At 44.1% G+C, this 27,272-nt stretch overlaps 1 protein-coding gene across 6 annotated transcripts in view; it reads right to left on the reverse strand.

Moving 5' to 3' along the window:
* Nucleotides 1-1,803: 1,803 nt before the first annotated feature.
* The window catches only part of LOC8026898 (transforming acidic coiled-coil-containing protein 3), a 50,896-nt gene continuing 25,427 nt past the window's right edge, over nt 1,804-27,272 (reverse strand). For all 6 annotated transcript variants that reach the window (XM_029980204.4, XM_029980207.4, XM_029980208.4 and 3 more), the window contains 8 exons: nt 26,784-26,838; nt 21,648-21,686; nt 19,555-19,757; nt 14,029-14,137; nt 8,597-8,689; nt 8,282-8,388; nt 3,943-4,063; nt 1,804-3,866 (listed from right to left, as the gene is read on the reverse strand). In XM_029980204.4, the coding sequence (XP_029836064.2) occupies nt 3,801-3,866; nt 3,943-4,063; nt 8,282-8,388; nt 8,597-8,689; nt 14,029-14,137; nt 19,555-19,757; nt 21,648-21,686; nt 26,784-26,838 (793 nt within the window). In that variant the 3' untranslated portion in view covers nt 1,804-3,800. The remainder of the gene's footprint in view (nt 3,867-3,942; nt 4,064-8,281; nt 8,389-8,596; nt 8,690-14,028; nt 14,138-19,554; nt 19,758-21,647; nt 21,687-26,783; nt 26,839-27,272) is intronic.

Raw genomic sequence — 27,272 nt, forward strand, 5'->3', positions numbered from 1 at the left:
CAAATCACCCGCACGCTCCAAATCTGTGCAAATAGGGGGAAGCCAGAGGACAGGTGCGCGATAAAAACTACCCAACATAGGACATAAGAAAACACATCTTTCGTAGTCCACGTCCTTTATTCTTTACGTTTCAAACGTTGTTTTTAACCACTCGTAAAGGTGCACGACGGGGTCATTTTCATATAGTGAGAGGACAGGCATATTAGCAATATATAAGCACCAACGGAATGCTGGCGAACTTTGAACACGCTCTACATTCCTTTCGATCGTTATTTTGCTTGGAATCGTCGCTCGTTTCTACATACCTGCCATGGAACAGAGGTTTGGGCCTGAAATATAGCAAAGTTTAGCATCGTTCAGTGGTAAAGGAAAAATGCTTTAACTAAAGCAATTACACTTTCACAATATTAATAAAGGTACATACTACCCGGTACAACCGAAATAACAAAAGTTATTCATGTTATTTTTCGGCGACGAGACAAAATTCACGCGCGTTTTCCCATAGGAATACACAGGAAGACTGGAAAAGTATACTGCATGCTGTCTGCTTCAATTTGCAACCGGAAGTCTCGTAGACACTAGCGCCAGCTGAGCCTCTAGCGTTTCTTGTAATAACTCTATGCTTTAAATAATTTACGCTTACGGTTTTAACGAATTTCAAACAACGGTTTCGTTCCGGTTACGGTTACTGAAAAAATTTCGTTCCTAAACGGTTTCGGTTCGAGTCCCAGTACGGGTGGGATGTGGGTGACGTCACCGATCGGCGCAACCAGCTGGTCACCCGCTGGCTCTCCTTGTGCGGTGGCGAGTAGAAACATCGAGTAGGTGTTGAGCAGAGGGTATCTACAGGGAGAGTCAAAGGGATCGATGGCTGTTTGAACGGACGGTATATGTCGTTTCTAAACGTATGACAGATGTCAGCAGTGTTCTCCTGCTGATATCTGTCACTCATAGGAGGCACCGGAGTACCGCATTTTTCTGCGTCAATTTCGGTGATGACACCACTTTTTTCGTTGGCTTGTTTTGGCTGCTTCCCTTCTAGTTGAGGCGCCTCACCCAGCCTAGAATCTGAGGTTTCCGCCGGAACGCCGCCCGGCTGGCATTCCCCGTACCAGAGAGCAACCTTCACCCGCTCGTTGGGAGCTAAGCGCACCACGATGACTTGCATCCCAAAAACAGCACGGGCGGCAATTGCAGAGATGAGGTGCGGTAACAACCAGCGAGTACAGTTTCCGTTCTCGTTTTACCTTCATTTTTCGTGTTTTATTGGGAGAATATATTTATAGACTGACAATTTCGTGCAGAAAAAGAGCGAATCGCTTCTGGCTCAGAAATGTCTGCTATTAGCTCGCGCTGAAGGCGGAGGGTGAAGTTCACCCTCCGCCTTCAGCGCGAGCATAGAAGTGATGCGGTTCACCCGGTGAACCGCATCACTTCCGCGCTCGCTGCGTATTTGTAGCGATATGGTGCGCATTTGCCGCGTACCGCAGTACTTGAAGCATGCTTTTGCAGCGCGGAGGACTGCAGCACGTACCCGACGACGCTGTCCGCCGTCGGCTCTGGTGCAACGCTGCACTCAATGACATGATCAGAGTTGAGCACACAGGCAGAAGGTTTTCCGTTTGTCTCTAGCTTAGTTTTATATTTGTTTCCTTGCGTTGCCTCCCAAGTTTCCAGACCAATATTGAGACAAAGTAGGTATGGCAGAACACAAAGGTTTGAACTAGTCCCTCTGGCAAAACAAAGCAACGTTTTTTTTTGCTCATACACCAATACCAATTAAAGAGCAATGGCCACGGAGGGTAAAGGTGTAGCAAAATTTATTTGTTAAATTGCACAGCCGCACCAGACACCTGGAAACTGACATATCCTCCATGAATAGACAAAGACGAATTTGAACCCAACCTGATATACGGCTGCTCAAGCGAGGTATATTGAGCTACAACTTCCTCTATGCAAATTCCACAGAGACTGCAATGGGAATAAATGCGATACAAAAATAATTATACAAAACAAATCTAATACAGTGGCACAGAAGTGCGGTGTTGTGGATTGTTAGCATCACATTTACAAGCTTGTCAAGTGTTTATGGTACTTTACATTTTTTAATCACATTACAGTGCAAGGTACAGAGAAAAAAAAACTGATGCATTTGAAAGAGGTATTGAAAAATTGTATATACAAGTTACAACTAGCATACAAAACCAATGCATTCCAGCCCAATAGGGAAATGGACCCGCTGGCAGAGTCGGCAACCCCATGCAACCGACACTACATACACACCAAAAAATAAGCGGAAATTATGTGGGGACACATTAGAGTACAGCAGCAACATTAAGTGCCAGCAACTACCTTTTCTGAAGCTTTCAGACGAGGCTGCTTGTACACAAAGCTAATGAAGGAAATAATTTATAGTACAACACCACCCTTCACACAAAAACTCTGTCATATTCTAGTAGAAGCTTTGTCCCTAATAGTTGAATGGCCTTTATGTCTACTGCAGCCGTGGCCACCGCTTTGCAAGGTGAAACCGACTATGTCTAGCACTGTAAACAAGAATTACATAAAATCTATCGAGGTAAGCATCGATGTGTCCGAAAGTGATCAAAATATGCAGGGTGGAATGTTTACAAAAAACATGCTGAGAAACACCAGGTACTACAGAAATACATTCTTTTTTTTTTTCTGGAAGACAAAGAAACAAAAACGATGCACTTCAAAACTGTTGTAGACCAACTTATATGGCATTCCACCTAATGTGCAGATTATTTTTATTTTAATGTGAAATCCCATTGTCAAGTAAAAAAAACCAGGAAGAATAAAGCCTAGGTTGTCATGCCAATTTTCTTATCTAGTACTCTAGTAGGATACAAATTTTGTATCATACTAAAATACTGTCCTATTTTCTTTTTAATATTAAAATACACCTTTACTGTATCTTTTTTTTTTTATCGTACTAAAATAAATTTTGTATCCTACAAATATGAGGCACAAATCACTTATTTGGTTACCAATTTTGTAGGGTTTTCATTAGCTTTAGTGTGAAGAAACTGACACTTGTGGGAAAGGATTTAAGGTTCTGGTACCACAGTGGCCCTTTATTATGATAACAGAACAAGTGGTAATGCTAGAAGATTACTTTTGGGCATTCTAGGGCAATATATGTTAGTTATAGCTAGATTATTAAATTATATAAATATTGCCAAGGTTTAATATTTTTTAATAATATTAAAGTTAGGAGGGTGACAATTCTACATTGCATATTCAATGTTATAATGAAGTGGAAAGAATTTTTCAGAACTTTTGTAAACCACCAAAGCCATACTGAAATAAACATACAAAAAGCCCTAATCCATTTTTTGTTATAACATTGAATATGCTATAAAAAATAATCACCCCCAACTTTAGTATTAAGGACAAATATGAAATTTGGGGCAATATTTTCTTATTATCTAACTACATAATCTATCTATTACAATAATGGCTTTCTATTGAATCCCCAGGATCAAAGGAGATGTATTGGCAAAGCTACTATTGACTATTTTGACACTTTAACTGGCAATCAAGTGAAAACAGTTATATAGCCATTTAAGAAGGCTACCATGGGACCAGAGCCTTGACATAAGGGCATTAGTACTTCATGATGAGTTGAAGTCAGTAATGAAAGATGAAAAATATGAATGCATGTAAGAGGGAACATGCCATATATTTGGCAAACAGCGGTAACAAAAAAATTCAGAAAGCACACGATTCCTTAAAAACTAAAAATGCACAATCACGAAAACCTTCCGCCAGAGCATCTACTTTGCTTTCACTTGGCTGAGCAGGTCGTCGTACAGCTTTGCCAGCTGAGCATTTTCCTCAGTCTGCAAAAGGGGCACAACAGTTAGGCGACGCACTTGGTGCAAATTCACAGTTTCAGATCCTTGCCGTCACACCCACCTTTTGTTCAAGCCGCTTCTCCAGACAGCTGTTGTCCATCTCTGCTTTCTTCAACTGGCCTCTCAAGACAGTGATGTCTGCTTGGAAATTCTTCTTAGAGTCTTCAATCTCTTTGCTAGCCCTGAAGCAAAATCAGGAATAATAAAAATTTAGAGCAGATACCACATACTAGAATGCAAAACCCAACTCCTGACACAACATTCAAATTCACAAATTCAAGTTCAGTAGACTCTCGGTAATTCAGTCCCTTTATTCGAATTTTCAGTTTTGTTGGCAACAGGGATACAGTTCCGGCAATTACACATAAAAGGCCAAGGGAAAAACTCGCGGATATTCAAATTTTAATCTCTGGAAATGGTCAATTCAAAAGATTTTTCACATGCTCAGTAAGTCCGGCAACTGTTGGAGCACGAAAAAGCCTCACGATTATGCTGACCAAGCTTAAACCGCACCCATCAATCATTTTTATCTATCTCGTGCAGGAACGAGCGTGGCATGCAACAAAGTGGCCAAGCTAATTCGTAACTTCCACGGCTATAGTTCTTATCAAAACGGCTGACATCTGGATGAAGTACGAGGTTGGATCTGCGACGCGCAAGGAATTCTAATTTTGTGAAATACAAGCGATGCAAGAGTCGTATCAGATACTTCCACGTAAGGAAGGGGTAAGCAAGCACCTTCATTCGGAAGCAGATCATCCAGGAGCTAGGGTAAGGCGATTTTCTCAACGCGGTACCACAGTCACTGAAAGTTGCAAATTAAGCGGCCAAGCCACGCCAGCTAGCGCCGTTCCCGTGGAAGTTACGGAAGCAAGTGTGGCCGTGCAGTGCATACGGCCAACAAAGCTTGGTTTCGGGCATAACCCAGCCTTGAGAGGTTTTGTCCATCGAATATATTGGTGTCAACAATCATGCCGTGGTCTCTAGCCCGCTTTTGAACCGCGACGTAGTTGCAAGTGGTTAGGCCTAGGAACGATCTCGGCACTTTTCGTGCAGGGTGCTGCTAACGCAGAACCTGCATGTGGCACCACGGAGTCTAATTTGGCGTTTTCTTTGGAGGAGAAAATGCGCAAGGCACTCAGGAAAGGTTTGCAATTTGCAGAGCATAGTCGATACTGCAAGTCTTTGTTGGCGGAACGCTGAGAGTTTCCCTTAGCAGAGGCAAGTAAATGTCAACTTCTCCTGGTGAGAATCAAATAAAAAAACACACAATTCAACTGTGTATATATATATATATATTTTTTTTTTTTTGATGTACGGGCACTAATGGAGGGCTTACATTTGCGAAAAAATTCGCCGCCACTGAAGCGAAACTGGTGGTGACAGGAAACAGAATGTTTAGATCTATTTCTGCCAGCGGCCGCCGTTTTCTTGTCTGCTCTCAAAGAGATGCGACAAGAAGGTGCAAGATTTCTTGTTGTATGCTGCTCCCCACCACCCTCGGAAAGATCTTTGAGCATGTTCAGTACGAGTAGGCTTAATTCACGTTGATACTGGATCCTGCACCGCCGCGCTCATTTCGCCACATAGGAGAAACCGCAAGATGGTCAAGATCTACAGCAAAGAAGACGAGACTACAACGATTCCACGTTTCCAACTTGGTATGTAGCAGGACACGCAGCGCAAATCAAAGAAGCAGCTGAGCACCGTCAGCGATGGTGAATCATGTCTTCTCAAGACCGCAAAAGGAAAAAAGGAATGCACCCCCTGCCTTCTTTCTTGTCTTCGTGTGTGAATCGGGTGAATCTTTCCATAGCCGTGGGCGGTGATGCCTTTGCTGAGAACAAACAGAAAGACTAGCCCCTCCTCGCACCTCGAATGAACGTCAAGTGGACTCCTCCCGCATAAATAGCTGATCTTTTTTTTAGGGATCCGCTGATTCCCCTTCTTTCCTTCGTCGCAATGGCGTACCAACTTGTTTTTCAGTGGGGTGGTGCCCTTGTTTTCCCTTGGGCGCCGCTGGCCAGTGTTTTCCCTGCCCAGTAGCCCAGCGTTTCAGGTTTCAGGGGGGGGGGGGGGGGGGGGGGACAAAACGCACGCCTTGCCCCCCACACTCCGAGAGCTGGGGGGGCAAGCGCTCCCCTTGCCTCCCCGGTTGGTACGCCCATGCTTCGTCGTTTGTGTTATTTCTTGTGTCGTAAAGGGTCAAGGTGTTTGAAGTACAGTGTAGACCGCATATAACGTATGTCGCGGGAGTCGCGAAAATCCGTACTATAAGCGGTACTGCGCTATAACCAAAACATCAATTTTTCTGGCCAAAATACATGCCATGAGACAACTTACCTTTGTAAAACAATTTATTTTATATTAGATAAAAAATAAAGCTTACTTTGAGGAAAGTCTTTATTTCACAAGACTAGTACACTTCTATCTCAAGTGTGTCACACATTTTGAAAGAAATGAGTGACTTTTGCCTCGCGCAGCCTTTTAACGGCATCGCAGGTTGCAGACGGACGTTGCGAGCGTTCAGGAATGCTAACCCTAATCACTTTTCTCTGGTGATGAAAACGCGTGAAAATTCGCATCCTTTATACGGTACGCGCATGAAATGCTCCAAAAAAGACATGAAATGCTCCAAATAAGAAATACGGGCGATGTTCGAAAACACAAATGCTTCGAAGTAAACAAACACGACGACACGGGCGTTTCTGCTGTCTTGAGAGTGCCGCCATGACATTGCCGCACGAGTAGGTGAATCTTCCCTTCTAGTACGTACTGGGTTATCATAGTGACACACAACGAAAATTTAGTCAAGGATAGCGCTTTTACGCGGAACGATGAGCTTCCACTACGCCGTCGACGTCGACAATCACCACCGACGCCATGTTTGCGGATAGAAGAAGCCGGCCCGCGACCGGCATGCAACGCGCGCGAACAGCTGGTTGGGCTTGCCAACGCCTTGCGCCGTGAACGACACGTGCGTGCGTCCCTCCGTCGCTATGGCAACTGAAGCCTCTCTCTTCGCTTCTCCCTACTTCTTCGAGCAACCTCCTTGCCATCCTTGCCCCCGCGAGTGCCGCTTACGGCTAGCGCCGCTATCTGGTGTCGCACAGGGAAGCGTGCTCGCTGCGACGGTTGGTCGGCGCAGTCGGCGCGCTGCTTCAAAAACCGCACTATAACCAGTATTTCCCTTCGCGCGCCTGCATTTTAAGCGGTATGTAATTACATGGAGTTCTATGGGAGGCGAACCGGTGGTTTAAAAAAGTTGCGTTATACCCGGTCCTGCACTATAAGCGGTTACGTTGCAAGTGGTCTACACTGTATGTGGTTTGGATAGTATCGGACTACAGCGTGTCGGGCGCAGTCGCTCTTTGCAAAGCGAGGCTGTTCTGTTTTATATAGAACTCAAATGTCACACGGATTACATATCGTTGCATGGTATGTATGTTTTATTAACCAAGTAAACTTTTTTCGAAGAGGCAGCGGGGATTGAAACAGACATGGGAGATCATGTTAGCTACAAGACCACACTAAGAACTTCCAGATTACGACCATTAATTTCCCGTGCACCCTACTTGCTACGTAGCAGGAGAAGCAGCGCACACCAAAAAAGCAGCAATGCCATTGGCAGTGGCGATTTGTCCATGCCGCAAAAAATCCTTCCTCATCCTGACAGGTGAATGTTTATCGAGCCATGAGCTATGCCACTGCTATAAACAAACAGAAAAAACCGGAAGGATGTACCACACAATGTAACTTCTGGCAAATGCTGAATGGCTCGCATCAGGCGAAATGCTTCACCTGGCGGAAAAATTGGGTCCCGGACGGATCTAGACTTTCTGCCCGTGACGAGCCACTGGGCTCCAAATTCCGCTCGTCGCTGTAATAGGATCCGCCCGTAAATTCGCAAATGTAAACACACCACAAGGTGGATTCTGAGATTGTCTTTTTATGGTGTGAACTCTATCTATGCACCCTAAGAATCCTATAAGACTCAGAATTACAATCTCATAAAAACATCATCTCAAAATCAACTTTAGTGCTCCTTTAGTTCAAAGTGTTTAGCTATTTCCGTGAGCATTGAATTATTGAGAGCAGGCTATCAAAATAGTTGGAGATACAAACCCTAACACAGTAACATTTTGAAAAAATTTCACGGGAGTGAAATTTTTTTCCCATGATTTGGCTACAGTCAATGACAGTGCCGCATTAGCAGCAAGATGAGGTCGATGGGCTAGTTGGTAAATTTCAAAATTAAAGCGCCAGAGAACACTGACTCGGAAAGGAGACCAACAGATGTACTTTCAACTATCTAACCCTCCGACTACCCAGGACAAGTCCAACTTATCTAACAATGCATACTTCACTGTCCATTCCAAGAATACGCAGAAAATGCATACCCTTCAAGACTCTCTTCCGTCTTGGCTTTGAGCAGGTTGAACATCTGGTTGCTTTTCTCAACTCCTTCCCGGTAGTCGGCCAGTTGCTGCTTCAGGATGGACTCGTTCTAAGAGAACAGTGAATTGTGCGGTGAATGAATGAAATTGGGGCTTTTTTTTTTTTTTTTTTGGCACATCAGCAACAAAGGCCATAGTGTCCCACAACTAGTGAAATGTATGGTGGTGCCGAGATATGCCATGTCTGCCATCAAGTTGCACCTCATGCAGCCACATACATGAAAAGAGAACTTTAACCAGAGAGTACTCATTGCATACCTCTTTCAACGTAGAGATTGCTTGCTTGGCCTTCTCGTAGCGTCGGTGGAAGTCCGCAAAAGCGATTTCCATGTTGTGCAAGTCCCCCGCCAACTGCACAAAACAACCACACCTTAGTCAACTTCTCGAACAACTTGCTGTTCAGAGTCCTCAAAACTATGGAGCTCAGTACTGGGTTACTTAATCACACTTATGTTTGAACAAGTTACCTGGACACCCGAAGGGGTTCCCAAACAAAATATTGTTGTTATAGTTGCTATTTATCTAATTTAAAAATCTTGCTAAACAAACAAAGTAGTGGAACACCATGTCAGTGGCCTATAGAGCCAAAAGTCACTGTATTATTTCCATATAACAGGTGTTTCACCAAAAACTAAGGGCAATTTTCTTTATAATTCACAGCCCTTCTTCGCAAAGAGAGTTGGGTCGAAAACATAAAATGCTTCCACTAAATATGTCGCAGAAGTATTCCTTGCGCTAAAGTGTGTTTTACTCAATTTTATACTTCCGTGCAACAGTGGCAAAGCTATTGAAAGATATGCGTGACTTCGTCTGGCATTTCATTTCCGGGGCGAGACACTAGATGAAGCTTTGCACTCCTGCCAGTAGCTCGGAAACAATTGTATACTGAATATGAAACAGAGTATAGAGTAGCAGCGCTGCAGATGCAGTAGCTAGAGCAAAAAGTGTGCTGAGAATCAACAGAGTTCGGCCTTCACAGGCCATGGTGCACCTGGGACCACGAGAGGAAATCAGGTCGGCACCTGGCCACTCTCTGGCCATCTATAGAAATGCAGAAAGGGCTCAGTTTTCAAACAAGTCTTTAAATGCTTTGTTTTGGCACCGAAGGCCGAGGCCACTACAGTAAGGAAGCATTTCATGATTTAGAAAGAGACACTTGAAACAAAGAGACTAATATTCCTTTGGGATAATGTTGTCGACCATGGCATACATCAGTGTATGAATAAAAGGTGATAATTAGCCATTGAATTACTTAAAAAACACTACCTTTGAAAGATTCACCTTATCTGGCGCATTCCCATTAGAGATTTGTTGACAGTGGTCGAAACGTCAGGATGGAGAAACAAATAAATTGATTTAATTTTGAGATTTAGATCATGATTTGAATCTCCTAAACTTTACCGTCGTAGCCTTCAAAAAGAAAAAAATGAATAACCTTTAACAACCTCGAAACATTTTCTTTTTTGGACTTGAAATTTCCTTCCTCAATACTTCTGATGAAAGGACACACTTTTTGCTTTCACAAAGGAATCATTAAAGGGATTGTCCAGTCAAAATTTGTATTCGAGAAAACAATTGAATATCATTGTTATTGCCTCGAGACACATCATATGTGCAATATCTTAATTTTATATGCCCCTCTAAATGAGTAATTGAATTTATACTGCTCCAATCGCATCTTAGCGTAAACGCTGTTTTCGTTGGCGACATTGAAACTCTGACGTCGCAACGCAAAGCGAGCGTTCCCGTCTCGTTGTTTGCCTACGAGTGAACGCCGCAGCGTGCTTAGTTTTTGTTGCTGCGCTCAACTTGTTTCGTGGATGGGTGAGGTTTTTGTTGCGTGGTTGGGTGCCACAACCACCGGGCTACACAAGCGAGCCAAGACGTGATGTTCCTCACTTTTCTGCGAGACGTGCAGTGATGAGCAAAATGGATCATCGCCGTGCGTAGGGACTGGGTTCCCGCCAAGATAGAGATCCCCCTTATGCAGCAATCATCTCCCAGAAGAGAGCTACGAGCTGAGCTCTAAGCAGACAGAAGGCTCGTAAGCTGAGGTGTCATGGCTGTGCCAACGATATTCAACTATGTACACCCACTCCTCACCCAAATCGAATCAATTGGTTTGATTATACAGCGAAACCAAAACCAACGGCGAGGCCATTTGGAAACTATCCCAAAAGTTGTATTTAGCACGCGTGCCGCCTAATTCTGTTCCACCCGCAAGTGAAAATGGAGCGTGGCTACGATTCACCAAGCTCGTCCAAGTCAAGCGACGACATGCATTTGAACGATTCGCCGTTTGCCTTCAACCCACAGAAATCGCCTCCGAGGGAACGACCCGCAGCCTCATCACCGATCCAGTGCATCCGCAGCTATGTGTACCCAGATGCCGCTTCGTGTACCTAGGTGCCGCTTCAGAGGCAAAAAAACAATCGGCATCCTTTGCTTTGCAAGAGCTCCTAGTTCGAACGGTGGCCCGTCGCAGTTGTGTTCGCGCAAGACAGCACAAGTGTGCTCGAAGCTTATGGCTGTTTGAGTCCTACTAAAAGGCGTGACTTTTTTTGCACACGCTCGGGAACTGCATTAAAAGAAAAGTACTATTTCAGTAAGGAACAGCCTAGGAGACTATATAATTCAAAACAAAGAATAAGACATCCGTCGACTAACGCCTGTTATCCCGACCATCCGACAATCCTTTGGGTTTTGTGACATCACGCAGCAGCTACAGATGTTAGCCATTGACACTGGTGCAATTCGGGGTGCAGTTTCATACATACGCTCTTGAAAGGTTTAATTAAGGAGATTGTATATCAAAATAAATATGACGTTTGTCTATACGAAGGCACCCTTGACGTAACGAGCGCATAAACTTAAGTACTTCCGGTTTCGACCTGAAAATCCCTTTGAACGAAGTTTTGTCCCAGTAGAGGAAAAAAAAACAATGTCCCTCTTCTCAGATAACAAACCGGAGCAGTGCTTTTCCCTTTGCTCTCGTAACTCTATACTGAAAACAAAAAATGTTAATAAAAGTAAAAAAAGCTGATGAAGAAGCAATGTGCGACTCTTCCCATTCTGTCAGAGCCCCCTTTTCCCGCCCCATCAGCAGGCGGACAGGTAGAATGCGTAGGCAAGCTGCCTCGATAACAATTCTTCATCCGTTAGTGCTTTCTAGCGTGCTGCTCGTAAATGAATTAAGCCAAGACCCTTTCGAACGGCCAGCATCAGGCATTCATCCCTCTAGTTACACTGGCCGTCAGTATTTCGGAATGAAAGGGCACTCCTGTCTGTTCAAGTCTGCGTGTCGTGGTATTGTTTATCCTCAGACCTACATACAATGTAAGATCTTTAGAGAAGATAAGAATGGTTACCTCAACTTGCTTATATTTAAAAGTTTGCTCACTAACATCTGGAACATAAATATAATTGCCCTAGTTTTGAAACTGAAGTATTAAGTGGTTTACATTTACCATCAGGAGGAGTATATCGAGGAGTAGTACTCGATGGTCTAATGTAATTTAGGAAGAATTACTCCTGAAAAAAACTTGAGCTAAATTTGTAATCTTTAAATAAACTTTGAAATATTGCGGCGAAAAGTTTTTTAAATTGATTTAAATCAAACAAGTCCAACTTTATTCTTCATATATTTTTTTTCTACTCTGCCAAATATGTTATAACTGTTGTTAGAAGTCAAAGAACTATTCTTCGTGCAATTCAATGGCAAAGTTAGGCTGGTTAGAGTCCACCATACCGACACTAAAGAGAAAAAGAGAAAAAGAAAAAAAGCGCCAAAAGCTGCACGCTTGAGGGGACCGAGAACATTACAACATTTCTCCGGCCACATGACCCTTCGATAGTGTGACGCTGTCGGATCGGGATTGCTACGACTCACGACCTGTGCCCGTTGTGGAGGCCGAAGTCTTATCCGAGTGGGACATCCGTTGCTCTTTTGCGTATTAATTTTGCTACCTAAACCTTATCGTGGCTTATATTTGCCAGAAAATAGCGCGGACCCGAGTTCAGTCATCTTCCCACAGCTACGGGATACTTTTGACAATGGGCAACAAATCTGGGTTTTAAAATCTGGTTGTTTGTTCGTTACGATGTTGCCTTCCTGTTAACACGTCTCAGGGAGACAGGACCTCAGCCAAGCTGCAACAGCAGCTTTATGTTCTGGTTTCCTCCCTTTTGTACAAAGCAAGTAAAATAAAAGCCTTATATTTGAAATGGGCCAGGTAAGAAGAATATTTCAAAAGTTAGTGGGTTTTATATAAATATGTAGCTAATGATCACTTTGCACTTGTAACCGGACGTCCGTCATAGCAGAGAAAGTTATCCCGCAGGAATAAATTTTAGTTTAAGTGACCTTTCTTTTTATTATTCTCAGGCAGTGAAAAACCGGGTACAATAAAGTATGAAGTCAAAACCAGCAGCAATACCTGTTGCGGGGATTATGACCCCAACCCCCCCCCCCCCCCCCCCCCCGCAAAAAAAAAAAACATAGCCGCCCCCCTCCTCCCCTCCCCTCCCCTCCCCAAAAAAGAAACTTTTCAAATCTCATGAAAGAAGACATCTGGCAGTTCTCTTTATATATTGTTTCATACTTAGCATACAACGCTGCCAAAGCTACTGGTGCGAGCGTGTGGCTTCATCTATGGTTTCGTTTGAGAGAGAATGCATGCAAATGAGCTGCGAGATCAAACCCAATGCTCACGCCACCAGGTTTGACAGCGCTGCACATTATGTATGAAACAGAGTTTAGTATGTATCACACGCCCCAGTTTTTCTCTTACAAGAGCCTGTGCGACTTCTTACTTGTCGATCTTTCGTATGCAGCTAGCTGTCTAATTGTGTGTTTATCAGTTGAACTTTTTGTTCCATGTGTTAGTGCGACTCCAACTTGCTTAGCATTGTAAGGAAGCCTTGTTAGTGTCACACACTAATTAGCATCACAAATCTCTCATTCAAATAAAAAGCAAAGCCAAAATAAGAAACAGCTTGTCAGAAACTAAAATTTACAATGTACCAGCAGTACAAGCAGTACAAAGGTTCCATGCAACATTGTCATCCTAATAGACCCTTTTCCAAATTCACTGCCATCTGGTGGCTCAAACAGCAGTTTCACTTTTGCCACACTAATGGCAGCCATGAAAATGTATTTCGACTGCACTACTGCATTTACACAACAACGGCAGATAAGAAGGTGCTTTTCACGTCTCCCTCCGTTTTGCTTTCGATGGTGTGAAAAAAACAACTTACCAGTATGAAACGCCAGCCCATAAACCCCTTGATAAAATTCCAGTCATCAAGGGGTTATAGAGGCAACTTTATGCTAAATTACTGATTAGACCAAAGTTATAAACAAGTGCTGGTGTGGCACTTGTATCCAAATGGTGAGTCGGGTTCTGCCAACGCCTCTAGCTTATTCAGGCTTTATATCCTACGCTTGGGAACATCTTCAACTTCTTCGTAAGGTAATAGCAGGCAGTCATTAGTATGGCACAGAGGGGAAGGGTCTATTCGCTGTGAACTAGCACTACAGTTGGCTTGGTATTAACAAGCCAACTGCAGGTGATTCGACAGGTTTCATTTCCAAAACGACGACATGAGCATATATTTTCAGGACCTGGTACATGGCAAAAAGGGTTCCAGTATTCAGAATTGGAAGAAAAGAATTCCCCAGGGACACGCACCTGATCACGCTCTTTAGTTATCTTCTGGAGCGAAGCGGTCTTCTCGTCCGTGTCCTTTTTCTTGCCGAGTACGTGGCGCTCTATGGCAGACACGATCTGCTCATTGTGGCTGCATTCAAGAAATGCAACAATCATTCTCAAGCATGACTATGGCATTAGGAAACACACACCAAGAATTGACTGGCTGGTAAGTTGGGTCCCCAAGGAGGGGACCCACGCAAAGTGCAACTTGAACACTCAATACATCCTCACTCATGAAGAGGCAGCTTATAAATTGAGTCACGAGGACACCACCTATCCGTGCACTAAAGCTAAAGGTGCCTCGAACCACACGAGGTTCAAAAACAAACTTTACAACGTTTGAATTTGTGAAGTTTGTGGGGGACTGCAGTTCTGAACATTTGCCATGATGCTAGCCTCGATCCACTATTGTGCCTGTATGGGCAGTAGGGGACTGCCACCAAGAGGACAGCACCAGAATAAGTAAAATAGCAAAGCCAGGGCATAGCATCCCCCTCATTGGCAGAGAAGTGATCACATGCGCAAAAATTCTCCAAAGTGATGCGGGGAAGCAGCCTTATAAAGAGCAGAGTTTTGGGCAGAACTTATCTTGCTTTGTGTTTGTGAAATAAAGATGTTACGCTACGGCCTGATCAGTAGGAAGCCTCGGTAGACGGTGGTGACTCCTCCCATTCTTCCCCAACAGCATGTACTATACTTAGTTTCACTTCAAGACCAGACACAGCCAACGCTACGAGCTGATGGGACCAATCGGACAGCGTCAAAAATGCACCATCGTGCTGCTTGTCATTTCTGTAGGTGTTCTATCATTGCTGAACCAATCGTAAACAGAAAATGCGTAGCGACCTGCACTTTTGACACTGCTTGATTTGTCCCAGTAACTCGTAGCGACCAACCAGAAAATCAAGTGCCAAGAAATTATATGCAGTCTGAAGAACAAAATCGGGAAGCAGCGAGTGCGAACGAGTGCTCCAAGCCACTTAATATGGCACCGGTACTTAAGTGGCATGCCCCCTGGTATTTGAAATTTGTCGACGCACGTGGTTGTTTATATTTATTATAACCTTAAAGGCCCTACCGGAGGAAAAGTAAGGAATGACTCAAAAGGAAGAGGAACACGAAGGAAGGCTTTGGGGAGGATAAAAAGAAAGCAAGAAAGGACATGTATTCTTCTGGACCTTTTTGAACATTTGTGACAAATATGGAAACATAAAATAATTTCTTTGTCAAGATGACATTTTTGCAATTTTCCAAACTTTGACTAAGAAACTAGTTATCCGATTACACTAAAACTTTTACAGCTTGTAGTAAGATATCTTGCCAACAGTTTGTACCTAAAAGTTAAGAATTTGTTACATTGTAACGTAAAAAAAAAGGTAAAAGTTTCCCTCTTGTGGCTCATGACAAGATATTTTTTTTTTTTTTTCAGTTTAAGGCCAGTAAGTAACATGTGGAAGATGTGTGCCAAATTAAGTGGGCATCCCATGCTTTTGTTGCCGAGAAAAGGTAAGTTAAGAACTGGAACTCAGCCTAAAATTTGACACTTGGGTAATAAAAATATAAAAAATGCTTTAGAAAAAAGTGATTGGAAAGTTAATCCTAAGGATGTAACCATTCAATACATAATATGCAGTAGTTTTTTAGGTTGCAAAATTAAAACCAAAATGGCCTGTTTACCCTACCATTCCCCTTAAGGGGTACTCTGGCGATTATTTGAGCTACCCCAACTACCGTAAAGTTCTGAAAGAACGCCCACCCAAAATGAAGATAAATGATGCAAACTATAGGGTGGACAATGTTTGGGAAGCAACAGATTTTTTTTTTTAATTGGTGATAAGTACAAAGGGGGTAGGGGGACGGGCCACCATAACAAACTATGAAACGGCAACTGATGCCATGGATTGCAGATACGGCAAAACAGTCTCATGGTGCGGTAAGTATGCAGGAATTCACTACAAACTCCCGTCACAAGAAAGGATATCGCAGAACGCGGACGCAGCACATTCACGCTTCATTGCACGATAAACGAGAAGGCGCTATAATCTCAGGTGTCACAGGAACCGATATCGTGAGCGCAGTTAGTGGAAAAAATTGCGGGGACCTGCTACAAACACGCATGTCATCGGAACAGATATCGCAGATAGCAGACGCAGCAGATTCACGTCTCACGGTGCGATAAACACGAGGGAACCCACAGCGAAAATGCTTCTCACACGTACCGATACCGCAGATCGCGCAGTCAATGCAATTGATATTGAGTAAGGATTGTAGGGTGGGCGATTTTTCTTTATTTTTACAGCAGAGCTGTTAAGGCCAAGGTTCTCGAGGATCGTGTCCGGTACAAAACACTTGTCGACAAAAATGCCTCTGGACAGCTACCGCTATCTATAAGCGACGGTGGCAAGCACACAACCAGTATGGTTGCCGCAGTCGCTAGTAGATGGCGCCAACCTTTCCAGCTATCATAAAAGAATGGATAGTTGGGCGGCGCGTTGGTGGGAATTCATCGTAGGAAACAGTGCAAATAATGGACGACAAAGAAGAAGCACACGTAACGAGCGCAGTGCTCGTCAAGTGTGTTTCTTCGTCTGTTTTGCGCGCTGTTTCCTATGCTCGTATCAGTTTTGGTTTAGACTGAGGATGGGTCAGCCGCGTGCCCCTTAGGGGAAAGAAGACTGGCTGCGGAAGGAGCGGAGACGTACGCAGCAGTGCGAATGGGTCCGTAACCGCCACAAAGCCACTGCCGCCTCCAGGCGAGCACATTGCTCGCCTGAAAAGCCGCCGCCGAGAACAGAACCAGCGATGTAAAGGGCGCCGGCAGGCCAACGGCACGGACGACGATCGTGCCACGGAGGCCAAGCGCAAGCGCAAGGCTCGGCGACGACTGCACTTCACGCCGGCTGAACAGTTCCCGGGTGCGACGGCAATGTTCCGAAGGGAGTTTGTGGATTACACGTTTGGCGTCACGTGCACCGTGTGCAACTGGCTCTGGGTCGCCGGAGACGTATCCACGATAGGCGGCGTGTCGGACAAGAAGAAGCGGGAAACGGGTGCGTGCGCGTTGCAGCTGTGTATGGAATACAGCTCCTCTGGTTTTCCTTCTTCACAAAAGTGGAAAAGCTGAACGTTTTTTATTACGAATATGCAGACCAAAAAATGGGATGGTAAACCTCTCGGGGGCAGTATCTCAGAACTTTATAGTAACTATATTTTCTGAATCACCTGCCTTCATCCTTTCCAGTATGCTATTTAGTATCACGAAATTAAGAATAGTTGATGTGAAATGGGCAAGTGAAAATGATGCCAAAATCAACATTCAAATATACCCACACGTTTGAATGCCGTGACATTGAGGAACGCAGGCTGGCAGGTCAAGCGGACAATCAAAAAGCGGACTATACCGAAAAGACAGTGAGTGTGCAGGCGAGCTGGTGATAGCTAATCATGTCATATAACACCTGAGACTGGTGGAAGAAATTGGAAACTTTTAGTAGAAGAAACATACACAGAAAGGGACGTCTCAAACTCAGCTTACTGGTATATTTCTCGACCATCGTATATATGCCCAGAAAGCCCTTCCCAACCGCACTCTACGCAGAAATCTCCTTTGTTGAAAACAGTTCCAAATGGAGAGAACATACATGACACACAAAGAGATCAAGTGCACGCACAGACAAAAGAAGCCCTTATCTTTAGGCAGTTAGAAATAAAACTTCAAAATGGACACCAGAAAAAAAAAAAAAGGAAAAAGATAGCATTAATCCCATATTTCCACGGCATTTCCCACAGCCTAAAGGCTTGCGCCATAAAGTTCGGAGTAGACGTAGTGTTCTCCTCGAATTTCAATATGAGCAGGTTGACGCCATTCCTGTCAAACCACAAATGCTGTCGGAAGGCGGAACGGGAACCTTTGGTTCCATGCAAAGAAGGTGTAGTATATGAAATTCCGTTAACATGCAGGTTCAAGTATGTGAAACAAACCTCGAGATGCCTCAACGATAGGCTATTAGTACACAAGAGAAATGTAAACACGAAAGCACAGAACTCTGAAAGTGCAAGGCACGTTGAGGAATGCAACAATTGTACTGCGCACTGCTCAGAAACGGAAGCTCTACATAAAGACTGAGATGATATTAAGAGGGTCGTTAAAGAAACGATAAGAATAAAATCAATGGGAAACAGCATAAACCAAGCATCAATGCAACTTGGAAGCTTTAAGAAGTTTCTGAGACTAAACGAACACCTCGATTCACAAGAAAAAAGAAGGGAAAGGAAAACTGAAAAAGGGGGATTAGGGGGACAATATGCAGTTAGGGTCCGTCGCCACGGTTTAGAGGTCACCAAGATGTCTTTCCCCAAAATAATGCTTCTCTCGTTTTTCTTTTTTTTTTTTCGAAGGGTATGTGTGGTTTTGGTGCTACTGTTTCGGATAGTTCGGCACTTTTCTTTCAAGGTCACTGTGATGCCCTGCAGTGTCCTCGTTTTGTGTGTGCTGTCGTCAACAATTTAATCAAGGTCACTGCCATGTCCCGAGGTGTCCTACAGATAAAGGCCTCTTGTCTGTGTGTGCGCTCGATCTCTGTGTGTCATGTATGTTCTCTCCATTTGAAACTGTTTTCAACAAAGGAAATTTCTGCATAGAGTGTGGTTGGGAAGGGCTTCGTGGGTATATATAGGATGGTCGAGAAATAAACTAGTTAGCCGAGTTTGAGACGTCCCTTTCTGTGTCTGTTCCTTCTACTAAAAAGTTTCCAATTTCTTCCACCACAGTCTCAGATGTTATATGACAGGACTATACCGGGCTTCTGTTTCATGCAGGTGTGCAGGTGCTGGAGTGAGCTTCTAAAGCATTCATTTGACACCATGAAACTGCTTGTAATCAGTTGGGAACAAAGTCTACAGTTTGAAGAGTAAACCCCTGCCTTCCACCAACATCAGTTTTTCGTTGTTACCAGCAGAGACTTCCACTTTGACAAACGCAATGAGGACCAATATTGTAAATTCAATTCCTTCGAGTCAGATTATTTTGGCCCAATATTTGAGTTACCATTTGAGCAGTTTGTTGATGCATTTAGCAAATCTGGGACTATGAAGAAAACACCAGAGTACCCCTTTAAGCTGAAACAAAGTATAGAAATGTCAAACGTTCGGGAAAGGGGGGGGGGGGGGGGGGGGGGGGGGGGGAACGCTTGCTTGGGAGAAGAGCGTGTTGGTTTAAGTCATGGACGAAGAAAGAATAAAACAATTAAAACAGGGACAAACCAACCACATCTTTCAAATTTTTTCGCGTTCTAATTAGGTGGTGGCAACTCTATATTCACCAAAAAAATGTGAAGTTCACAGAAAACGTGAGGGGCTGCTTACATATATAAGCATCTCAAAATTACACAGTCATGTTATTTTTAACCGAAAGACTTCCCTTACACACCACCTGCACATGAAACAATTTAGAAGTAGCAGAAATACTTGCTACTCTACAACCGAGCATTGGCAGCCAGAACTTGCCTCTTGAGCATCATCATAGTGTTCTCCTGCTGCTCATATAGGCCACCCAAGTGTTCGAACTTTGCCCGCCAAGCCTCGGCCTCCTCTCGCAGCTTGTCCTGTTCTTTCATGTAGTCTTGGTCCTTCTTGAGCAGGCGCTCTTGGAACATCAGTTCCTGATATTTGAGCGCCTGCGTCATCTCCTTCTCAGAGAACATTGGTTCCTGCAACAGGCAGCATGCAAAACTCGTAAACTAGGACATAGGCCAGCCATGCCAAGATCATGATAGAATGACCATTAGGTGCTTCATAGTGCCAGAGTTAAAAGGCTCAAACTGCACCAGGCCACAGATCGCCATCTTGAGGCCAACGGATCACCCAATATGATGCACATACTTTGGTAGTGTATTGTGCTAACTGTACAGAACATTCCAAGGTGTACTCCCTAAATGTGACAGGACACCCAATTTCATAATGCAAAGGGTGCCATATGTTTAACACCTTAGCTCCTGTGGGAGAAACTACTTTGATAATACAGTAAGCAATTTGGACAACTTTAGTTACTCTAGTAATCACCGAACATTGCATGGACAAGATTGCCCATTCCTGGGATGTAAATATCGGAAGTAAAAAAAAAATAATAGTAAAGCATGGCAATATGCAAGGCAGTTCCTTCCACTAATTTTGTGGGGCATGCATGAACAGCATACTCAGGTACTCCTCAGTGCACATGGTTAGCACAAACCAAGAGAAATAGGAATCTAACTATAAAGTGTTACCATAAAAAAAAAAAAAAATTTAATGCAACAGCAGGTTTTAGTAAATACAAGTGGTCAAGCATCTGGCAGTTTTATTGCTGAACCACGAATACCAGACAAACGAGTTGAGCAGCAAGTTCCGAGGAGATACCAGACTTGTGCAACGCATATCCAGAAAGTGAACACCATTCGCATGTAAGCCTCCATGAAAGAATTGACTTTGCACATATGCAGTTTTGTGCTCTCGTCCATTAGCCACACTCCTAAGCCATTTTGCGAGACCTATTATTTTTGCAGTTTGAGCATTGCATCAATCCTGTCCAAGTGATAGAACAGCCTGCCGACTCTGTAGTCCAGCCTCCGATACGATTTTCAAATGCGACAAACGCCAGACCATTGCAGACTATGAAAGATCCATTAATTGTAAAAGTAATAGACTACTAACTGCAACGAGCCAAGTCAGCAGCTCTCAAATGGGGTCCGCGGACCCACTGCGGTCTGAAAAGCCATCTTTGGGGTCTGCAAAGCTTTTGCTCCAACCCTCAACCCTGCACTTCCTGACGACGTTTCACTATGTAAACATTCAATGTCTAATCTGCTTTGTTTCTGGTCGGTCGCAATGATCTACCAGCCCAAGAATCCAAATTAGTACACAAAAGCTTATTCAAGAAAAATATTCAGGTTCTGCAATGCACAGACGCTTTAACGAGTAGGAAGATAAAGGTTTCACATCATTTGACTCGAAAGAAGGCAATAATTCGTAACAGACGTCTTGACCAAACATGTTAGTGAATAAGGGAATCATGCATATGGAAGCACATTTCTAGAACAGTTTCATGTTTCTGAACAGGTGCAAGCAGGAAAGAATTAACTGCACCTGTTTCATCTTCAGTATAGTGAGCTCTCAAATGCTACTAAAATTGGCTAAATTGCACAGTATGGTACAGTAAAATTGGTACAATATCTGTGAAACTATGCCGCAGACCTGGATCGCATTGCCATGGCTAAACTACACTGGGTTCCCACAGTTGCAGATAAAAAACGCTTTTCCAAACACCAATCTGTTTAGATAAACGCCTTGGCGCAGTTTGGTGCAACTTTTTTTCCTTTGGGTGCAACAAGGCACAGGCAAGTGGGAATTTATTAAATGGCACAAATGGCACAGCTGAACCAACCCTGAGAGGGAAACTGTGCAGCTGGTGTTGACTAGAGCCAATACCGACAAAATGGCACAAATGGCACAGCTGAACCAACCCTGGAAGGGAAACTGTGCAGCTGGTGTTGACTTGAGCCAATACCAACAAGCAGCGCACACAGTTTCACAGGCGAACTGCAAAGGAGCCCACAATATCTTACCGCAGCTTCAATCCCTTCTTTGCTACTGGACTTCCGCACCTGAAATAAAGAAGAAAAAAAAAAAAAAAAAAATTCTAAATCGAGTAGCATGTAAAAAACTGACCGACTAAGCTAACCTCAAAAGGGCCCGATTTGCAGAAAACAGTTGGCTATATAATAAAAAAAGTGCTTAATTATACATACAGTGTAGACCGCATATAACGTATGTCTCGGGAGTCGCGAAAATCCGCACTATAAGCGGTACCGCACTATAACCAAAACATCAATTTTTCAGGCCAAAATACATGCCATGAGACAACTTACCTTTGTAAAAGAATTTATTTTGTGTTACAGTAAAACCTCGTTATAACAAAACGGGATATAACAAACTAATGGATATAACAAAGCAATCACAATTCCCCTTGCTTGCTAATAGTGGGAACAAATGGACATTGGCTATAACAAACTAATGGTTATAACGAAATAATTACGACCGCTCCTTCAACTTTGTTATAACGAGGTTTTACTGTAGATGAAAAAATAAGCTTAGTTTGAGGAAAGTCTTTATTTCAATAGACTAGTACAGTTATGTGTCAAGTGTGTCATACATTTTAAAAGAAATTAGCGGCTTTTGCCTGGCGCAGCCTTTTAACGGCGTCGCGGGTTGCGGACGACGTTGCGAGCGTTCAGGATTGCTAACCCTAATCACTTTTCTCCGGAGATGAAAACGCGTGAAAATTTGCATCCTTTGTACGGTACGCGCCCGTAATACCTTGAACTTGAGCACACGCATGAAATGCGCCAAATAAGAAATCCGGGCGATGTTCGAGGACACAAATGCTTAGAAATCACCACTGGAGTCGAAGTAAACAAACACGACGACACGGGCGTTTCTGCCGTCTTGAGAGCGCCGCCACGACATCGCCGCACGAGTAGGTGGATCTTCCTTTCTAGTACGTGCTGGGTTATCATAGCGACACACAACGAAAATTCACAGTCAAGGATAGCGCTTTTACGCAGAACGATGAGATGCACGCCGTCTACGACGACAATCACAACCGACGCCATGTTTGCGGAATAGAAGCAGCCGGCCCGCGACCGGCATGCAACGCGCGCGAACACTTCTCCTCGACCTGCGATTGGTCTGTCGTTGCGGTTGTTTGTTTCTTTGTTTCCAACGCAGCGGAGGGACGCACGCACGTGAACGACTCGTGCGTGCGTCCCTCCGTCGCTACGGCAACTGAAGCCTCTCTCTTCGCTTCTCCCCGCGTTTTCGAGCAACCTCCTTGCCCCGCGAGTGCAGTTTGCGGCTCGCGCCGTCAGCGCCGTTATCTAGTGTCGCACAGGGAAGCGAGCTCGCTGCTCCGGTCGTCGGCGCGGTCGGCGGGCTGTGCCAAAAACCGCACTATAACCAGTATCTTCCTTCGCGCGCCTGCATTTTAAGCGGTATGTAATTACATGGAGTTCTATGGGAGGTGAACCGGTGGTTTAAAAAAACCGCGTTATACCCGGTCCTGCACTATAAGCGGTTACGTTGTAAGTGGTCTATACTGTATTGCACATGAGGACTGGGGTACAAATTGACCTATGGCCGATGCATGTAAAGGTTACAAGAGGCACTAAAAACAGGAGTACTCAAAACTAAGAACTTGATACCTTAAAATATAGAAATGAGTGCACATGTCCACACAATCACCCACCATAAATTTTTACAGAATCTGGGAAATGTGTAAGTGCATACCAAATGAGGAGTCCCCCAGAAAAGCACTCGTCGGCGAAAATATGCTCATGCTTACACAGACACAGACGAAAAACAAACTCGCTGCCCCTTTCTTTCATGTGCAAACAACAATTCTACATTATCCTCCATGCCTTCACTTATTTTTTTCTGGGCCCTCAAAGATATCCCCAATAAGAGAGGAAAAGAAAACAGGGTCTTGGTATGCACTGTGCAATGAGCAATACAGTAGAACCTCGATAATTCTATCTTCGTTTATTCGGAATCCTGGATAATTCGCAAAATTTCCACGGTCCCGTGACTTCTCACGAAAATATGACCGGATAATTTGAGCGCTCCGTGCGCGCCTACCCGGCCAATTCACCGATTTAGTCTTCCAGGTTCATTTTTAGTTGCTAGGTGGCACCAAGCTGGCATCCAGGTTCAGCAGCAAAAAACAAAGATGGCGCGAGTCTTTGCTGATCTGTTCCGTTTGCTGGTCCGTGCGCTTAGTAGTCCCTTTGTTTTTTTTGGGCTTGGGCACGCGTTGGCAGGTTTAGTCTCTTGCCTCACGTGGAGTTGATCGGTTTCAGTGATCGGTATTCTTGGCGCCGCGCCACTGTGGTTAAGGCCATTAATGAGCCGCGTGTAAGCGAATTAGCAAGCGACAAGACAAGCGATGGCAACAAGTCAGCGACGGAGATTTCTCACTGTAGACCGTCGTGTAGCTCATCGCCTTGGTCGCTTGCTCCAGTTGCTTTCATGTGGTTTGCCTCGTCCTGCGATAGACCGAGCGATAGCGAAGCGGGTCGCCGTCGTTTGTCTTGTCACTCGCCAAATCACTTATATGCAACCGGCCGTGGAGCAGGAGGATACCGCGAGTGCTAGTGCTAGTATTGTCCCTGGGATTTACGATGAGGGAGAGGAGCTTTGCACCCCCATGGACAGTGACGGTGAGTCGGTCGGCACGAGGGTCGCAGACTACTGAATGAGTAAACCTGCTACGCAGACCTTCAGAGCAAAATCGCTGAACGTGACGGCAGAGATTGATGACGATTATTAACCGCCTTGGGCCCCGCTCTACGGAAAGTTATATGGTCGCTGAATGTCGTCCGCAGCTTTGTTGAATGTAACGGCGGTAATTATGAGATGTTGCGCCTAGTTAGCCTTCTTGAAAATGTGACAATCGGCACTGCTACTTACAGAACGCAGCACTCCCCTATCGCCGACAACTTCGGGTGACGTTCTCTCGCTTTGAATAGAACGTTTCCTTCAAGATTCAAAGCTTTGCAGACAATGTTTTGTTGTTTGCTTTCGTTTTTGGATAATTCGCAAATCCCCTTAATTCGCATATTTTTCGCCGTCCGACAGACTTCGAATTAACGAGGTTTTACTGTATGTAAAGTAGCAGCGCCCCCTAGCGGTTCAGGTGCACTCTGGGAGTAGGGGACTATCAATGGGTAGTTTCGGTTTTGCCCGGTCATTCATCTGTCATCTGCTACTGTTTCCGCACCGCCATTGCTCCTGTCGTGGATTGCTACACCAAAGCGCGATGCAGTAAGTGCACTTTTCTTCTCGTTGCTACATAAACACAGAGAATAACGAAACAATTGCGATTTTGCTGGCACAGAGAGGGAATGAAAATGCCACAACAGCTAAGTCAAGTGAACACAGATTGATCCACACTGAACACCGTGCCAGCTCCCTGCGAGCATTTGTTTGCAACCTCTAGATCAGCCACTGAAGCTGGTACTTAAAAGGACACTTGACAGGGCATTTATGCTCTTCAAGGTTTTTATTTGTACATGGCATATGAGAGCCCAACTACCCAAAACACAATTTGCGACTAAATTTGTTTTCTTTCCGCCCCAAAACCGCAGATCGAGAACTGGCCAGTTTGATCCACGCTCACTCTTTTTTAAGTGGTCACGCGCCGTTTTGTATGGCTTAGATGCAACCGTCAAAGACAACCAAAGTTGTGGGTCATCAAAGGCAGTTTCGAGCAGTTGCATTTTGTTACTTCAGTAAAAATATGTCTCACTATTTTGCTACAATGCGACATATTTTTAATAAAGTCAAAAAACGCAACTGCTCGAAACCGAAAGTGCACTAGGGAGGAAGGAATATAAAGGAGGAGAAAGATACCAAAAATCACGTGGAATTTGCAACGTCGTGGACTTTGTGCGAAGAATTTAAAATAAATCTTGCAGCGTCAATATTGCTCAAAAAAAAAAAAAATTTTCGCATAAAATTAATTTTTTGACACACGTGTCCCAACCAAAACGTTTAAATTTTTTTTTTTTTTCTTTTCGGGTTTTTTTTTTTTTTTTTAAGTTTTATAACACCTTTGCTTCGCCGATCGACATTTTCAATTGGGCTAACGCAGTACATGACAAACCTCGCTGTACGGGAACGAGTTCAAGCACAAACATGCACGTCATGCTACGTTGCTGTGAGGAAATTTGTCACTGGAACAAGGGTGCGGCAGACCTGAAGTGCTAGTCTCAGTGGCTGTTCTCAAGGTTGCAAACAAATGCACACAGTGAACTGGCACGGCGTTCGGCGTATGCTGATCTGCGTTCACTTGACTTCGCTGTTGTGGCATTTTCGCTCGCTCCCTGTGGCAGTAAAATCTTAATTGTTTCATTATTCGCTTGGTCTGGTATGTAGTGACAAGAACAGGGTACTTACTGAGTCGTGTGAAGGTGTAGAGCAATCCACGATGACTAATCAATGGCGGTGCGGAGATAATAGCAGACTACAGATGCACAACCCGGCGAACCGAAACAAAACTACCTGCTGACAGCCTCCTGCTCCCAGAGTGTACCTGAACCATAAAGGGTGCTACTATTTTGCATATTGGCCATTGCTAAGCACCCTGTCTACAGCTACACAGTACTTTTTGATGTTCTTGTAGGGCTTTCTTTTCCCATTAAAAAAAAAATAAAGTGAGGGTTTGTTTCTTGGTTTGCCTCGAATATTTATAGGTAGCCTAGGAATCCCCATTTTCAGAGATTATTTGTGGGCAATATCGGAGGAAGTCTTTCACAGTTTTTTTTACCACAAATTCAAAGAGTTCTTAAATAAATCGGAATTTGTAATATTTTGAGCAGAGAGTTACATTTTATGGGATCTATCTGAAAACGAAGACTCCTATTTGTATGACCCAATGTTGCTTCTTGCACCATTATTCTCATGCCATTGTTTCACTGGATTTCTGAAATTTTGGCGAGTTTCTTCAGTATTTCGCTATAAATATAATCTGAATCTTTCACTTCAATGCACCCAGAATAGTGAAATTATCACATGAACAGTGAGTTTCAAAAGCCAGGTAAGCTAAGAAACGCCAGTGTGAGACTCTATCCTAACACCAAAAGAAACTCCACAACCCATCACAAACATTCAAGCTCAAAAATTTCTCGTCGCTCAAGAAACCCTACCTTCAGCGGCGAATCCACGAAATCGATCAGCGTCCCACCACTGCAGTTCAAGGCACTGCAAGTTGAAAGCAGCAGCAAAGAAATGGGTACAATGCATTAGTAGAAAGAACCTCCAAGTTGCATCAAGTTAAACACAATGGGGAAAACGAAAAAAAAAAAAAAAAACACATTGAAAGAGGACAGGATGAGATTTCACATATAAACAGTGACGCTACTGTGCCTAGATCGATCTTCGACTGGCATGTTGAGCGTCCTATTTGAGACTCCAGCAAAACGAACGGCACCTAGTGAGAAAATGTCTAGCTGAACGGAACAAATCCTTATGTGATTTCTGCTCGTGATTACATGTTGGCGGTTGGCACGATGCAACAGTTCTGCCGACGACTCTTGTCACTGGCGTATCGGCGCGTTGCCCAGGTCACTCCGAATGCAACCTACGCTACCGCATCAACCAGACGTAGCGTGTCTATCGACGCGCATCAGCAACAC

Source organism: Ixodes scapularis, unplaced genomic scaffold, assembly GCF_016920785.2.
Source record: "Ixodes scapularis isolate PalLabHiFi unplaced genomic scaffold, ASM1692078v2 PGA_scaffold9__187_contigs__length_104089568, whole genome shotgun sequence".
NCBI lineage: Eukaryota > Metazoa > Arthropoda > Arachnida > Ixodida > Ixodidae > Ixodes > Ixodes scapularis.